This window comes from Cryptotermes secundus, unplaced genomic scaffold (genome assembly GCF_002891405.2).
Source record: "Cryptotermes secundus unplaced genomic scaffold, Csec_1.0 scaffold5, whole genome shotgun sequence".
NCBI classification, from domain to species: domain Eukaryota; kingdom Metazoa; phylum Arthropoda; class Insecta; order Blattodea; family Kalotermitidae; genus Cryptotermes; species Cryptotermes secundus.
The window spans coordinates 5,294,420-5,313,208 of record NW_019724742.1 but is presented as its reverse complement, the minus strand read 5'-3'; the positions used below and the strand labels follow the sequence as shown (position 1 = coordinate 5,313,208).

Sequence of the window (18,789 nt, the reverse complement as noted above, 5' to 3'; positions counted from 1 at the left end):
TGCCTAAGTATACTGAAAGGGAGAAGAAAGCCCCAAGGAGGTGCACTGTATGCTGTGATAAGGAACAGTACCTTACAGGCAAGACACATCCTGTCAGTGTACCAGTTGCATGCAGTGTTCACTTGCTGTCACTCACTCCTTGCTTGAAAATATTTCGTGCGGTGATGCGTTACAAAAAGTACTCATATTTATTATGTATATTCATAGTTTCTTTTGGAGTTGTGCCAGAAACTGTAATATATTTGTGTGCACAATAATGTAAATGACTTTTCCTTTTGTTATATATTTGTTTCCATTTTTCAAGTTTATAGTATATTGGTGATCAGTATTACACTGTAATAATATCCATGCATCCAAATTTTGCGTAAACATAGTTGTAAGTGCTCCACATCCAAGTTTATTTCACTTCATTGTTCTGACTTGTTTCGTGGCATGTGGAAAACAATGAGGGTAGTGTTAACAGCACTTCTCATGTTCCCAGCCTATAGCCATGCTGATGAGACTGAGAGGAACTTGTCAGGATGTGTGAAGAGGAGGGGTTCGTCAGTGGAGGAGCCTGGCGCTGGACTGCAACAGACACCTAACAAAGTGAGGTTTGCTAGCAGTTTTCTTTAGTAACTCCATGGAACACAGAGTCCTTCTTGGGAAGCTGAATGTTGCTCAGCTGATCACACAGTTCCCTGCCATTAATGGAACCTTGCAGCTTGTTACAATGTCCACGGGAGACCTTTGCTGCACCTTGTCCTGATGGTGATGAATGCAGTAAACCATTTTTTTTTTTTGAAATTTATATTAATACAGTGGAACTGTGATGTAACCATCATGGATTATAACGAAAACTTTGTTATAATGAGAAAAATCATGGGCTCCATCAGTAAATTAATGTTATATTTTTGGAAAAGTCTCATATAAAATTTATCCCCACAGCTTCATCATAATGAGTGATTCCTAAGTATCCAATTAACCCACCCTCTCTCCTGCCCTTATCTATGAGAAAGTTCACATATTCCAGATTCTGAGTGACAGCAGCTGACACTCTCTAATTTTTAATCACCAGTGTACTTCATGCAATCTCTGAATTTCCTGAGTCCAGGACCTTGTTCCATTGTGTACAAGTTTGGTGTTACTTGAATGAATGTATAAGGGGTGAGCCTTCTCGGCTCTTGCACCGTGACCTACAGTGGTCTATTTTGCTTCCCCTTTTGATTATTCCCTCAGCAATCCTGCGCTTCAAATGAAGTGCAGGATTTTGTACGTGGGGGCATTGAAATAGTCACTTGGTTCCATAAAGTATTGACCCAAGTGACATAATCTTAAATAAGCTAAAGCCTCACATTCACACAGGGTATGTGTGGCTGTTTAATTTTCTTCTTGACACCTCTCACAAGTGGGACTAACACTTAGTCCCAGTTTGAAGAGGTGTCCTTTAAGGTGACAGTGTCCTGTAAGTAGTCCCTCCAGTCAAGGATCCCCAGTATTTCTTGTGCTTCATATTTGTCCAGTCCCTAATTTCCTGTCTGGCGACTCCTATAGAGATGCCACAGGCTGGGTCAGGTCCTATGAACAGATATTCAGCTCCAATCTTAGCCAATTGATCTGCTGTTTCATTTCCAGCAATATCCTCATGTCCCGGCACCCGTATCAGTTGTACACCATTATGTTTGGCCAGTTCCATGAGGGTTTGGCGGCAATCCCAGACCAATTTTGAGTTGTCAAGCGCTTTAAGTGCAGCTTGGCTGTCAGGTAGAATGTAGATTTTCCTATTTCTATAGTTTCTATCTAAATTCTCCATAATACATGCCATAATGGCATATACTTCTGCCTGGAATACTGTCGTGTATTGCCCAAGGCTGAAACTAAGTTTCTGCCTCGTGCCATGGTAGTACACACCAGCTCCAGTGCCTTTATTTATCTTGGAACCATCTGTATACCAGATCAGTCCCCCTTCTCTATCGGGCCAAAACCCATCTTCCCATTCACTCCTGTCAGGAAATCTGACTGTGAAGGGTTTTTCGTATACATGTCTCAGTATCATTTTGTCAGATCCCATTTGTAATATGGGTTCTTTTCTCATGTCCTGAGTTGTGTATGCATGTTCGAAACCATCGGATCTAGGTTTCCATTGATCACTGCACTGGAGACGGTAAATTCCTGCTCTGGCCTCTACCTCCAACTGGTGGGAGTCCAAGGAGTATCTCTAGTGCAGCTGTTGGAGATGTTCGAATTACTCCTGTGATACCTAAGCAAGCCAAACTTTGCAGTTCGCTAAGTTCTATCTTGCTTGTCTTGAGTTTAACTCTGGGCCCCCATACTGTGGTGCTGTATGTAATTATGGTTCTTACAACCACAGTGTATATCCAATGCACAACGTGCAGCTGCAGTCCCAAAATTTTACCAAACATGCTTCTGTATGTCCAAAAAGCCTTATAGGCTTTACTGATGACCTTGTCCAACTGCTTTTTCCATGTCAGTCCCTTATCTAATACTAGACCAAGGTACTTGACATCACTGAGGAGCTGGATCATCTTATTGAATAGGGTCAGTTCCTTAACCTTTAAGTGCCGAAGTGCCCAGTTTGTGCCAGTCATGAGTAAGGTCGTCGTGGCCAAAGTACCCAGTTGTGGCCAGTCAGGCATTTAAACTCCGCTAGTGGAAGCGCGCGCACACGCCGCTAGTAGAAGCGCATGCACAGTCCTGAATATTTATTTTTAAATGTAGTAATTACCAGACCGACTTAAGTAAAACCCTAATAGAGGAATTAAAATAATACCTTACTGAACAACAGCAAATAAAAATATACGTATGAGTTATGCCAAAACTTATCCACAATCCAGTAATTTTGTTGCAGATTCTGCAGATAGGTATGTTAAAAATATAGTGTAAAATTCGATGTACATACCTTTTTTGTTGTTACCTTCTTGATGTATATATAGGTTCAAATGAAACTACAGTATTCGATTTCACTACGAACGCACACAAAAGAGATCACGCTCTGTATCTCAGCCACGATGCAGCTGTCTGTTCATTCAAATAGAAGGGGCAATAAGCTTTTGCAGCCCTAACGGAACATCTTAGCACTGAAGAGGGGACCCCTATAGCTTTCTCTTGAATAGCCATTCTTTCATTCTTCTGACCTTCAGTCAAGTATTCGAAAATCCGAAGGGTGTAAGCAGCGCTAGCAGAAGACCAAATGATTTTATTGCTTCCATCTGTTTTATGACACCAGAGACTGCTAAAATTTGTCAAGTGTTACAAACAGAAATGAAGTTATAATGCAGAACAACTCTGTGAAGAACTGGGAAACCATTTTTGCAGTACGCATCAAAATTAAAACACAAAAAATTGAAAATAGAGTACAACACTTTGTATTAAAAATTTCAAATCTTCCTTTATAATATGCGACACTATGTTCTTTTCTGAAATAAACAAAGTTATTTCCATCCATTTATCATAAAAATTGAGCTAGATAGAGCATTTTTAAACACAACGCTTAAAATTGATTAAGCGCCTAACAGGAACGGACATTTAAACGCAGCGTAGCAACGGGCATTTAAACGCGCACCAGCAGCGGACATTTAAATAAACTCCGGCCAGCTCAAGCTTACCACTATTTCGAAGTCCGGCGTTTAAAGGTTAAAGCCCTTTATATTTCTCTTCCTAGTAAACGGTATAATTACCGTCTTATTGAGATTGATGGAAAGGCTTGTTCTTTCACACCATCGTTGGACCGTGTACAGAGCTGTTTGAAGACACTCTGATGCTGTCAAAAGGAATTTTCCATTTATGAGGATTGCTATGTCATCAGCATATCCTACTGTATAATACCCATCATCATCAAGTCCCCACAGGAGATCATCAACGACCAGGCCCCACAGCAGAGACTAGAGCATGCACCCCTGCGGACAACCCCCGGAAGTGGATGCCCCCAGGGGTTCTGATAATATAGCAGCTATGGTTCTGCTTTCCAGCATAGCATTCATTCATTCATCCATTCATTCGTGGTGGTACTTGGCAAGATTGTGGAAACACTGTGGAATCTTCTCATTCTGGGTACACAGGTTTCTCATCCTCCCACTCACTTTAGATGATGACATCACAGAATACAACTGTGTGTGTGTGTGTGTTGTTTCCCCTGTCAAACATCTTCTGTGTTTCAGTTGGCATCAGCTACAAAATTTTGAAAAACCCTAATTATGGCAATGAAACAGAAGAGCCTAGACTTGGATTCAGAGTTTGAAATAATACAAGAGTGTGAAGTTGGCAGCTGGTTGAGAAGTGAAATAAGGACGCCATATTGATTAAGTTCTCCAATATTGTTAGTGATGTGATATAAGAGAAAATCTGGTATATACTGAAGTTATTCAAACTAACATTATTTCTTCTTTTTGTTAATACATATTGCTGAAATTTGTTTGCAATGTCAGTTTGTGACTGTGTCAAGCAAAGAGATGAAACATATGCTACCAGTGGAAAGTCATGGACATGGTGACTACAGATAGTATGAATTCTCTCCACATACAAGTATGTTATAAAGAGTTAACTTTTACTATGATTGAGGAAACATCAGTGCATACATTTTATCAACTAACTAACTCCATGGAGATGAGCCTTTCTAGAGAAACTGCCAGTCACTCAGGTATTCACGAATTTCCCGACATTTTAAGGAATCCTTAGGTTCATTACTGATCCCTATCCTGAGCCGGATCTTTCTGGTCCTTACCATCCCAACCCATGTCACTAAGATCTCTTTCAATAGTGTCACAATTTGAGTGACTCTTGACTGGGTTTTGGACTGGATATTGGATTTATTGACCACTTAAAAAAAAAAGTAAAGCTATCCCTGTACCAGGCCATGAAGGCCCATAGGGTTGTGAGACGTTGAGGGTCCCACGTTATCTAGACAATCGGCTCAAAGATGGCGGTAAGGTTGTCAGCCTTACACACTGGCCGCGCATGTGGTGCATGAATGCCTTCAACGGTCAACTTCTTCCTTCGAAGAGTCCAGGCAGCATTGCAGGATGGGGATGCGTAGTTTCCTTGTTGTGTGTGAAATTTAATATTTGTAGTTTTCACATGAGTGACCTTTGTAGAAGCTTATTTTCAAACAGCGCCGTCTCAGCTAAAATTTTATGAGTATGTGTACTGTGGGTTTGGTGAGTGTTAGTAGTCATCATCCTTACCTGACCTCAAGCTTCCTGTACACCTTTGATCTTGCTAACCTCAGACTGCTATGTAACCCTGTGCTTTTTATTACTGTTCCTTTGGTTTCCTATAATTTCTTATAAAAGCAGTTTTGTATTATCTACCTGTATTGACATGTTCTGTTTGCAGGGAGAAGTCCAGCTGCAAGTGTGTTATGACAAGAAAGCACATATACTGTATGTCATCGTGAAGAGAGCAAGAAACTTGCCAATGTGTCAGGGTGTTCCTCCTGACCCTCTGATCAAAGTGTACCTTCTGCCAGGAAGGAAGTAAGTGTTGTAGGACATCATGCTGTTTCATCCTCTGTCCTCACTTCCAAAAAGTTATCTACACCAGTGGGAGTTGACAGTTATGGGGGGGGGATGAGATCTCAAAAATCAGACTTTTCATCAATTATTGATACAATACTAACACTTAACAAAAAATAGACAAACTCCATGGCTTGAGTCCGCAAGTGAACTACATGGACCAAGTGACCGCCATTTGTCGGTGAACTTAGTGCCAACTTTAGCGGATAGAGGTTGTCACATGGTCAGTGCAGTGGATCCCCACAGCCGTTAATTTCGGTTTTCTAGACCACTAGCACTTAACACAGTTGTAAAAATACAGTTCTTGGAATAAGAGAAGCTTTGCTTTTCCTTTGATTGGACTATGTCTTTTCCACAAAGTGAGTGGTGGGCTGCAGGACACAAAAGGTTGGGAATCACTGTGGGGAATGGAACATGCACTGCCTTGGTCCTATGGGCTTTGTTCTCTTGGAACAGAAACAAAGTTTTTGAGCTTCGGGTCACACATTTACATTTACATTTACATTTATTTATCATTTCATGGATCCAGTCATCTCCCCATAGGGCTGGATATAAAACATGTCACATATTACAAATTCATGATGACTACACATCATTCATCCTTGGTCCAGTAAGATATAAAATCAAGCCTGAGACAGAACAGCTTAAGTTGTCAAGACAACACACATAGGTCATGGAAAAACCACAGTCAGATTCTCACCTTGCCATTCCACACACTCTGGCAAGCCATATCATTAAAACAGTTACATTATAAAATATTAAAATTCATAACAAAAAACAGACATCAGACATACATACTGTACTACTACACTTACAGCAAGCAAGTCTCAACAGTATGTAATTCACGCACACAGACCATTTATTAACTCTTAACTTCTGAGCCCCTTGCATGCTCAACAAACTCATCAATTGAGTAAAATGTGTTACTTTGCAAATAATTTCGTAAAACAAACCTAAATTGCCTTTAATCGTTTTTTAAAACTGTGATATTTGATGGCATAATATCATGTAGCTTGATGCCTGAATAATACACCCCTCTCTGATAGGATGATAGATGTGTTGAAGGTGGTCATTCCTTCTGGTTCCAATGACATAGACAGAGTTATTGGTTTGAAACGTATCCAAATTATTAAGAACAAATATCATGAATGAGAGCAAATATACACATGGCATTGGCAGTATGTCAAGCTTTTTAAATAAATCTCTACGTGTATGAGTATGTTATTTTCTTTTGTATAACAAAGACCTTATGACTGCCTGATGTATTTCACCAGTGAATGATAATATGCATAATATACAGCTTTAAGACTATTTATATAATTTACGCATTAGAAAACCAACTGTGCTCAACTTGTGAGGCAAAAAACCAATATGCCCCTTACAAGTTAGACGATTGTTCAGCTGCAAACTGAGAAATTTTATCGTTTCTACTTCTGTCAGCTTTTTGTTACAAGAGAGTGTACACAGAGGGTAGCTCGTAGCTGCTGTTGGGGTGAATTTTATAATTTTTGTTTTATCCAGATTTAACACTAATTGATTATTTTCAAACCACAAAAACATATGATTGAAAGCAAAATCCAATTTTGTTTTTAAATTATAGTAGTCTTTAGCTGTGCAAAGAATACTTGTGTCATCTGCAAACACAATAACTTCCAAAATGTTGGTTATTTCAAGGGGGAAACATATTTCTGAAAAGTCTTGTTCCCAGCATAAACTTGAGGCTGGGCCCATTCTGCATGCCATACTGATGGAAATGGTGAACCATACTTTCCATTATACTGTTCTGTAAGAAACAGAATTAAGTGCCTGAGATTATTGTTATCTGTGTGCCATGCTACCAACTTTCTAACAGATTTACTGATTATGAATGTAGCTTCGAGGTGACAACAGCCTTATACTTGTAGATTTCCTGCAGCTGGCAATACTGAATGGTGGACACACTTAAGAGGTGATCGTGGTCAGTTGATGAATTTTCACAATACTTTGTATGGACATCATACTATTGAAGGCTGATCAGACCTACACTCAATAATAATATGGATGTTCAAATTTATGATTTGCCAATGAAACTACTGCTGGATTATTTGGTGTCCTGAAATGATGTATGGTAACAGGAAAAATATGCAGTTCTTTAAAGATTTTTTTTCTAGTAGAACATAAATCTGTACTCAGCTTTCAATTTGATAGTGATAACGAAGAAACTGTTGGAGTCAGATGTGTCAAATTTCATTTGGAGGTAGCTCAAAAACATATTTATGTAATTTGTATGTGAAGCGTTGTTTGTTTGTAAGTCAGTTTTTACAGTCACGGTGATTGTATCTTTGAGGGTTTATTTGCTAAATGTAACACAGACAGAATCTGTACTGAAGTAATGAGCTCTTCATGGTAGGATGATGATGATGACAGCAGTCTGTGATGTATATTCATAAATGCAGGTAATTAAGAATGGCTCAGCAGGATCTGATTGTGTGGCCATCTATGAATGAGTCCAGTCTGCTAACCCATGAGCTGAATTGCATTTCATTGATACATTGAATTTACATTGCCTGTGCAAAATATTAACAACATAAGTTTTTTAGTCCTGGAAGTATGCCGTGGCAGAGTGGGTTTTGTGAATTCTGTTCATAGCTCCTTGTTTACATTATATAATATGTAATGCAAACCGTTATATTATTCAGTATGGAGAACCATCGTCAGACACGTTACTTCTCACAGACTTGTGATCCTGAGTGGAATACAACAATGGTGTATGAAAATGTGCCAGCAGAAGAGTTGAGTACACGGTACCTGGAAGTGACTGCATGGAATTACAGCATCTATGATCCAAAGCATTGTCTTGGTGGTGTGCTGCTGGATCTTGCAGGTAACACTGTGTCCTCTGTTATATTACATGTGTTTAATTCATGTTACTAAAGGCAGAATTTTATTAACACTGAGGCAGTAGTCACAGTTTTCTGAAGGTTTTCTAAAAAATGGGGAGGATCTCTTAGCAGGGCCCATTGCATGGCCAGATCTCTTATCAGGTAATCCCAGTGGTGATATCTGGCCTTACAGTGGTTGCGGTGTCATTGGTGACAAAGATGCTCTCTCTCCTATCTGTTCATGGGCATGTAGACTGTCATGGCCATATTTTTCCGACACACTGATTGCATAATGAGGAAGTACAGGTTTCTCCATTTCTGCTTTCCCAGTTGATTTTATTCTGGAGAGCTTTACTGAGGGTATCCCTGTTGGCAGTTCTTCCTAAGATGACCGACACCCCAACACCACCAGCAGATGGATTTTTCCATCCTGCTATAGTGGGGACACTCTGAGCGTATGTACATGGACTGCTGCTGCATTATGGCTGCATTCATTGTCTGTCATAACTGGCTCCTGCTTGTCTTCTGAGCATGTCATGTCATCCAATGTCAGTCATTGTCTTCATCCAATTTGTGGAGGCCACATTCCCAAAAGTGACTGGTGCTCCAGGAGCACCAGCACATAAGCTGTGGGCTGTCTTTTCATCCACTTGTTGGGGCCATCTGCGCAAGAATATCCTGAAACTCATTTTCCAGAGTCTGACAGGAGACTAACAGCTTGCTTTACAATCTACAGTTCGAGGGTCTGCCAGATGGCTTCTTTGACTGTCATCTCACCTACCAAATGATTATAACACTGTCATTAACTTTACATGTCACTACAACTACAGCACACACAGAGTCTTCTGTTTTTCTGTCATCACTAGTTGTTGCTAGATAGCTGCTCCTAACAATGGAGATTTCTCACAAACAACCATGAAGTGCCACTTCTCATTTGCTGCTCTCAACTGGCTAACTGCTGACTTTGACTTTCACCTTACTCCTCCCATTGGTTGCATTGCGTGGACTACACAGAAAGCAGCCTTCCAACAGTTCCTACCTATATTGTTGCATGTTGGTTTTTTGCTGCTGGGGAAACGTGTTTACTATGCCATTGCCTAATGATGATTGTCTCCTCTTGTTCCACTGTTCCAACTTTCAGCTGTCATTTCATAATATCATTTTAAGATACGCCACGACATTACTTTCAGTATTTTGAATGATATATTTTCATGCTGGCAAGTATTTTGGCTTGTATGAAATTTTCTTCTGCAGTCCCTGATGAGATGTCATGAACCCACTAGGAATCCATGGAGCCCTGTTCAGAACCACTGGTCCAGATGTAAATAATTAAGTATGTGTTCCTGTCTCCTCCACAGTGCAGGACAATTGACACAAAGACATGAAAATTTCACTGATGAAGAAATGAGAGTAAATTAAAATCAGAATGGTTGCTACAACTGTTTTCCTGCCTGCTATTTAAAACCATAAAAATTTAAATGTGTTCCTTTGTATAAGTGTTAAACTTGGTCTATCACATTGTGTGAAGGATAGAGGAGAACAGAACTGTACAGTGAGGAGCTTTGTGCTCTGTACTGAACATTAGTAGAGAGAGAGACGAATGGGACACATAGTGCATGCATGGGAAACATATACAGAATTTTCTTTAGAAGGTCTGAAGGGAAAAGCCCACTTGGAAGACCCAGGCATAGATGGGAGGACTGTAGGAAATAGGATTTGAGGGTGTGACATGGTTTCGTGTGGTTCAGAGGAGAGACCACTGGAAGGCTTTTGTGAAGATAATAAAACTTAAGGTTCCATGAAGTATGAATAATTTATTGTCTAGCTGAGCACTTACTGTCTCCTTGAAAAGGCATCTTCTTCATGGAGTTAATCAACCTATGGAATTTCATGTACACTTTATTATTGTGACAGGAAATTACCTTTTGATTTCAAGATCCCCTGCAGAATGGCGCTATCTTGTGGATTGGCATGTTTATTAATTTGTCCCCAGATCCAAGTGTGATGGATGAGGAGGCGCGGTGGTATGCTCTTGAAGACAATCCAATGCTGCAGGTCTCATTCAGTGGTCATGGCTCAGGTACATCGCAGTAATTACCATTTTCTGTGATTAGTTACATCTTCCTTCAGTGATCTTGGCATAAGAATATCTTCATAAGCAACCTTTCAAATTATTTGCTGGCATTGTATTTGGTATCATCCATCTGCTTTCTAAACCAGGTTACACCATTCCATGTGTAGGCAATCTTACAGAAGAAAATTCCTGTGTAAGTATATATGAATTTCCCACAGAAATATGCTGAAAATAAATGTAATGATATGTGTGACTAACTGTTGATGATGCACCCTTGTTTCCATAGTATATTGGGTATGTATATGTCCTTCTTTTGGCCTCTCCTAAAAGTCGGGGAAAGATTTGTTCTTATGGTCTGCTATCCTTATGCTATAAGGGATATGTTCATTCAAGTGTCATGAAAAGGAAAATAATTTGTTTGTATGCAGTTTTCAGTGCTGTGTATAAAAAATGTGGAGGAATATGTCTTAGATACCACTGCACAAGAATGTTAGATGCATAGACGCTAGACTGTGTTGCAGTTCACAGTTTGTTGATGCAAGGTTTGAAATTCTGCCAGTATTTATTGAACACATAACAGTTAATGGTAATGTGTTTGCTGATTGAAATCAAAGGGGAGACCTAAGGAATGAAGAAATACCATCAAGTATAATAATGAGTTGCTGACCTGCACAAGCAATAGGCCATCCATTGTAGCAGATTTAATGGACAGATAAACCTTGAGTAAGACCTTCTTGAAATGACACACACTGTGGCCTTCGGAACCTTATTTAAAAGACCAGAATGGTAAAGCTGTCAGGAGAAGGTAGTGTTAGAAATGTGTTATGTCACAAATGTTGTCTCTATAGTTTCAGTCAGCAGGTACGCTCATCCAAATCTATGCTAGCGATCTTGTATTTCCCTTCATGAATTAACACCTGAAAGGCCATATAAATTGCCTCTACTGCTTGGAAATATGAAGTAATATGAGATATGTCAAAAGTAATTCTAATATTTCTGTTATGAGAGGACCTGCTACAGTTAGCAGATTCATTTATGAGAGAATGTTGCCCTGGGTATCACATTAACTCACAGTCTTGTTAATCTATATTTAAAGAGTGAGGATGTATATCTGTTGCAAGTCAAACATGATATTAGCTGTCATAATGCTCCATCTACTCTTGCCCCCTACCCCAAACATGCAGACAGTGCCACTTTTGTCTCTACAGGCTCTATGGTTGCATTTATGGTGCCCCCTAGGTGATGATGCATTGTCCAAGAATATGTACAAAGAATGTGATTGAGAGGAAAACCAAGATAATATTAAACAGGAAGAAAAGGGCTTGAATCTCACCTTCCCACAGCTAAGTAGCACCAAATGAAAATATATAATTTCATTAATACAACTTAATAGCAACAAAATAGAGATTAGTGGATGAGAAGTGTGCTTGAAGAGCATGCCCTCAAGAAGCAACAAAATAAATGGAAAGGAAGGATGGCAGGGTAAAGCAGTAATACAGAATTACAGTAACACTTCAGCAAATATGTCAGCAGAATAAGTAATTCACAGTATGCAACTAAACAGTATGGCCCATGGACTGTTACACAGAATGTTTATTTTCACAAACCTACAACAAGGACTCCACAAGGGAGCTGATATGACAGAATACAGAGCTACTGATCCAAAAGGAAATATATGGATCTCCACACACAAAAACAGACATAAGTCACCAGTTATGATGAAAACAGAGATTTCCATGAACTATGGGTTACATTACAACTGGTTTCACATGAGAAATTCGTGATGCACAGTCACAGAATTGAATTGAATTGAATTGAATTGAATTGAAGTGAATTTATTTACATTCCGTAAATCCAGTACAGGTGAGACACCATAGGATATGGAACAAGTCAAGTTATAATACATAGTATCTATACAATAATACAGTAATATTGCAATTAAATAAGGTAAAAACTTATAATACTTATAATACACATTAAACAATGATCAAGAAATTTATCAAGATTTATCATGGACTAAAATAAAATTTCCATTAAGACGTTCATTCATTACTCATTCCATTAATCAAGTGCGTCAAATTAAAATGCATATAAAAGAGACAATTATCATACAAAATTCACTTATTAAAACAATCAAAAACAATAGATTAGTCATATAATATAAAATAAGCATGAAAATAGTTGACAACTTCAGGTGCAACTTAGTCAATAACAGAAATCAAAAGCACGCAAGCCAATATGCTACAATGCATAGTCATACACATACCGTGCATATTTCACCAAAATATAATTCATGATCACATATGCAAAACTTCACAGTAATAATAAAATGGTAAACAGACACTTGTTCAAACATGTTTTCAAACTATCATACAAGATATAATACCCATCAAGACAAATAAAACAGGATAATTGCGTAATTTGTAGTTTATAACATATTTCTATATCAGTCCATTTATCGTCACGATCTGTGTGTTATCTTACATTACACATTATACCCATTTCTGTTGGTAGTATTCTTTCATGGAATAAAAGGAGTGATGAAGTAAAAATCTCTTCAGTGCTCTCTTAAAATTTGGTACATCCAAAGTCAACTCTTTTAAAGTTTGAGGTAAATGATTGAAGGCTTTAATACCCGCTACATATGCACTCTGACTATATTTTGTTAGGTTCACAGAAGGCAAATATAGATTATTATGGGTTCGGGTTTTATGTTCATGAATCATGGTAATAGCATTAAAAAGATGATCATTATTAATCGTAAATAAAATCAATGAGTATATGAATTGGGAATAGAATGACAGTATTTCGAATTTCTCAAATAGATGTCTACATGATTCTCTTGGACCAAAATTTGCAATAATTCTCATAGCCTTCTTTTGTAATCTAAAGACATTGCTGGCATAGGAAGCGTTACCCCAGAAAATTATGCCATAGCTTAAAATGGAGTGAATGTGTGCAAAATAAATTACCTTTAATGTATCTAATGGGATAAAATGCTTTATGTTTCTCAACGCATAACATGACCTTGCAATTTTATTGATAACATAGTTAATATGCTGTTTCCATGTGATGGTATCGTCAATAATTAGTCCTAGAAATTTAGTTTCTTTCACCTTTGGTAATTTTATTTCATCATCTATGGTCATTGGGGTAATATTATAACAATTCTTGGAACGAAATTCAATATATTGAGATTTTTTAAAATTTAAAGCAAGTAAATTAGCATTAAACCATGTGTCAATATCTTTTAAAGTTTGTTTGAGATTAATTTCAAGTTCTAATTTATTTACGTCAGTTATTATAATACTTGTGTCATCTGCAAAAAGTACTGTTTTATTTTTCCTATTGCTTATTGAAGGTAAGTCATTAATGTAAAACAGAAAAAATAGTGGGCCAAGGATTGATCCCTGAGGTACACCACATTTGATTACTTCCCATTCGGAAAAGCTTCTACTGTCGAATTTGTTTCCTATTACAACTCTTTGGTATCTACCCATTAAATATGATTCTATAAGTGACTTAAATTTCCCTTCTATTCCATAAAATATTAACTTTTCTAGTAATATTTTGTGGTTGACACAGTCAAATGCTTTCTGTAGATCACAGAATAAGCCTCCTACCATTAACTTATTATTCATTGCAGATAGGATACTGTTCATTAACGAGAAAGCTGCCTGTTCAGTTGAGGAGTGAGACCTAAAACCATACTGTTCCTGTGCTAATATATTATTTGACTCTATATGATTAATAAGTCTTGCATACATTAATTTCTCAATTATCTTAGAAAAGGAAGTTAGCAGTGATATGGGCCTGTAATTGGCCATATTTTGAGTTTCACCTTTTTTAAAAAGTGGTTTAACTGTGGCATATTTCAGTCTGTCCGGGAAAACCCCAGTACTGAGAATTTTATTACAGATGTAAGTCAGAGGGGAGACTATAAATGGCAGACTTACTTTTATGATTCTATTTGAAATTTCATCATATCCGGTCGAATTTTTTGTCTTTAACGATTTAATAATTCTTGTAATTTCTTGAGTAGAGGCATATTGCCATTTCATCTTATTGACTGGCAAGTTAAATGAATCAATCAAGTAGTCAATTGGGGTGGGTAGTTCCTGATTTGAACATACATTCTTATTTAGGATGGTAGAATCAGCTATAGATATGAAAAACTTATTAAACGCATTTGCAATTTTGTTCTGATTCCTTATTACTTTGTTTTCAACCATTAAAGATTGAACACAATTGCCCCTTGAATAGCTTGGCTAATACACAGTTTATATCTCATGAGGACAAATATCGCAGGCCCACTCATACCATACCACTATTATGAGATACACATAAATGCACAATGACATGGTCAGGGGATGCAACCACTGAGGTATGTCCCATGAAGAAATACAGACATGAAATAACTTGTCATATAAAAATTTGAGGATTAAAACACATACACTTACATGGTAAATGTCTTTTAGCCATTGGAAGAACTCGCTGAACAAAATATAAAACTTAGCTTATGTATGCTGCAAGAATCAGCAGGATCCAAACTAAATTTAGACACTGTCCTCTTTATTTTTCAAAACAACATTTCAGAGAGTGGATCCTGTCTCCGTTTGCAGGTAAAATTTATTCAGTTGGGCCCAATTGATAGAGAACCTGTACCAGCTTCAAGATGGGGTGTGCAAGCAAAACACAGCACAACCATCTGCAAGAGCTAAGAAAATGTCAAATTATTAAAAACTCTACATGTATGAGGTCTAGCACCAGAGAAATATCATCACTGGAGAGAGGACATACTCTCTATGGTAACAACACAAGAGAAACAATTTTTTTTTTCCACTCCAACTACACTTCATGGCATTGTAGTTTCTTGACTTCTATGAAAACAGGGGTCCGGATGGGAGAGACGTCCAAGCTGGGTTGACTGATCGGATGGTCTCCCAGAGACGCGGGCTAATTCCTTGTATTTCCCGTATGTGTTGCTGGGCTCAATCTGCAAGACCTTCACTTCTTTCCAATGTGTTTAATATCCTCCTTCATATGCATGTTGGGCTAATTCTGATTTTTCAAGCAAACTCTGTGTCGGGTTATATTTGTGATCCTTAATGTGTACTTCTAAATGTCTGCTTGTTTCACTGATGTAATGTCTGCCACAATCACATGGGATTTGGTACACACACTGCTTCATCTGCTGGGCATCTCTAACCAGTCAAGTTTTCATCAGTGTCCCATAAAGTGTATGTTTAGTCTTGAAAATGGTTCTGAGATTGAAATGGTTCCCAATGTGTCTGAATTTCTTGACAGTACCCTTAACATATGGGATGATGACAGTGCCCTTATATATGTTGTGTCTGAAGAGCGATGATTTCTTGTCAATGGCTCCATTACATAGTCAACAAATTCTTTTAGATATTCATTGAGCATCAGATCATGTCTTGTGTTTTTAATTTCTTTGTTGAAGTCCTGATTTTAACATATGTCCTTAGCTTGGTTGACTAAACTATGAGCGACTCCCCTTTCTGCGTGATATGGGTGGTTGGACTTGAAGTGCAAATAATGACCAATATGAACAGGCTTCCAGTACAATTTCTTGGTTGGTTTTTGATCCCACTTCGTAACTAAAACATCCAAGAATGGAAAGATATCATTAGCTTCACCTTCCATTGTCAATTTCATGTTAGGCCTAATGCTGTTGATATGGTGAAGAAATTGCTGTAACTTTACTGGTCCATGTGGCCATACCATGAATGTTTTGTCGACATATCTGAGACATTTAGCAGGTTTGTAGTCTGCTGTGTCCAGTGCTATTTGCTGAAAATGCTCCATGAATATTGTAACATGTTTAGGTGACTGAAGACGCCTTTCAGATTGGTAAATGGGTTTATTAACAACTTGGTTACACTCTCTTAATTACACTCAAATACAGAGCTATCACTGATTTACATGCTCTGCAGTTCACTATTGCACACACACTAGGATTTGCTGTCTTCTGCTAGTCGTCTCCTAGCAGCAGATCTCCACACAGAAACTGTCACTTCAAATCACTCCAAATATTACACATGAAATCTTCCAGTCACACCTTACATCCTCACAGGGCGACTTTTTGTATTCTTGGTTCCACTTTGCTTGCTTCTGCCACTCTCAACTGCTGCCAAATACTGACTGCTGTTCTACCGAATACTGTCATTACATAGCTTCCGCACTGATCATGCAGAAAGCAGAATATATTGTTGGAATGTGTTTACTGAGCAATTGCCCAGGAACGAACTCCATAGAAAACAGTTATGTGATAGCTACCACTGTTGCATGACATCACAGCCTAGCATGGAGGGGCATTTACTGAGTGTCGCATAGTGACGGGCTGAGTGGGGGTATGTGACGCAGAAATGCAGAGGTCATGTGATCCCTACTCACTACTGCAGTATGACGTTATTGTGCCTGTGCAGGTGTCTTGTTTACCGTTCCCCTGCTTCATAACTTAGCAACCAACTGTTTATCAAGAGTCTGTCTTTGTGGTGACTTGTTCCACATCCCATCACCCAACAACGGTTGACCTGTCACACTGTGTTACTGACCACTGGAGACAGAGACCTTCCCATTGCTATCCCTCTATTTGCTGGTAGTATTTATCCTCAAACAGGAAGTACATGGTTGTTAACAGATGTCCAGTAGTTCCATCGCACCTTCAACTTGTAAAGGTGAGCGTTTTTGGGAAAAAAGAATCCATACTGAGTCTGTTTCTTATGATTTGTAAGACTTCTTCTACTAGTACATTGGTGAATAGACTGACGTCATAACTTACAAGGTAGTCTCCGCGTTGAAGGTTAATAAGCTGTATTGGTTTTATAAAGTGTTCTGAGTCCTTCATGAAGGAGTCTGTATTGCCAGCCAGAGGGCTTAGGATTTTGTGGAGGAGTTCTGCTGGTGCATAACGGGGAGAGTCAATAGAACTAACTATTGCTCTGAGGGGGATATCAGGCTTGTGTATCTTGGGAAGTGCATAGAGGTGAGGCAGTTTACTGTGGCAGGGAGTCAGTTTATGTGTCAGGGCAGTGAGAAGGACAGTTTTGTGTTTGGTAAGGAGTTTCTATATCTGCCTCTCAATTTCAGAAGTAGGATCCTTGTGTAGAATTTCGTACACCCCTGATTCTAGCAGACTGGATATCTTCTCCTTGTAAGTGGATTCATTCAACATCACCATGAAGTTTCCCTTGTCAGCTTTTACAATTCACATTTACTTTTTGCTCTTTAGGGATTTTAATGCTGTGGATTTCCTTCTTGTTAGTTGTGAAAGGTCTTGATTTCTCCAACATACATCAGATCTGCCAAAAGAACTCCATACCCAAGGCAGGAGGGAAGTTTGGATCTTGCAGATTTTGCCACATGTGCCATGTCCAAATTAGACATTCTGTTATTGCGAAATTAAGCCCTTTCTTAAGCACGGATTCTTCCGATTCTGTTTTCAGATAAAGACAGGATGATGAATAATGTCCAGAAACATAACATATTACTAATTTCCCATCGTCACAAACCTTTAGATCTTATTTAAATTTAGACACGTTTTACTCACAAGGCTTCTGAAAAGAGGGCCACTTTGACTCCACATTCTTACAAAGCCAGCCAAACCTAGAAATAGGAAACAGGGTATTGATTGGAGGAGTCAGGTCATGCCAAGTTATGTGACCGAAATGTAAACAAGAGAGGAAATTGGAATCAGAGATGGATAGATGGGATGGAACAGAACACAGAAAGCAGAAATCCATGAAGATTGCTGTCGTTGTCTATGCTATTCCTCCTTTTTCTTTTCTAGATGGATCAAGGTAATTAAAAGTGACATAAGAATCTAATGGGTAATACACTACTTCCACAATATGTGATAACTGAAATTTTAACTTGAACTTGACATGAGGACTTCTGATCTAAGCTTTGTAATTACCCCATACTGCCTCCAGCAGCAGCAGCACCACTTGGTTATGGTACTGCTGGATATTATGTAGGCATCTGGTGATGTTTCCTTCACTGCAATGGCCTGACAACTATGTGTACCACATACTTTAATATTAATAAACTCTGCATATTGCCAAGACAGTGTATATTTGTAATATTATATTTCAGCATCCTGTTACACTCGCACAATATATATGGACAAATACCGTCTTAAGTGCAACAATTTTATTGTAGTTTTTACTTCTTTTTCCTCCTCCACACTACATGTTTCGGCCCTAAATGGCCATCATCAGGTGTGTATCACTCACGTAACTGTTACACTGCTTGTTAAAAATGTAAAAATCCCAGTCTTTCTAATTGTATAAAATCTTTGTTAATCTACACGCGTCGATTT

The 18,789-nt window shown here is 38.4% G+C and overlaps 1 protein-coding gene across 1 annotated transcript in view; it reads left to right on the top strand.

The window, feature by feature from the left end:
- LOC117282009 overlaps positions 1-18,789 on the top strand; it is a 106,949-nt gene that overhangs the window by 81,294 nt on the left and 6,866 nt on the right. The window contains exons 18-21 of the mRNA XM_023848377.2: positions 482-588; positions 5,332-5,471; positions 8,189-8,373; positions 10,365-10,451. Coding sequence (XP_023704145.1) covers positions 482-588; positions 5,332-5,471; positions 8,189-8,373; positions 10,365-10,451 — 519 coding nt within the window. The remainder of the gene's footprint in view (positions 1-481; positions 589-5,331; positions 5,472-8,188; positions 8,374-10,364; positions 10,452-18,789) is intronic.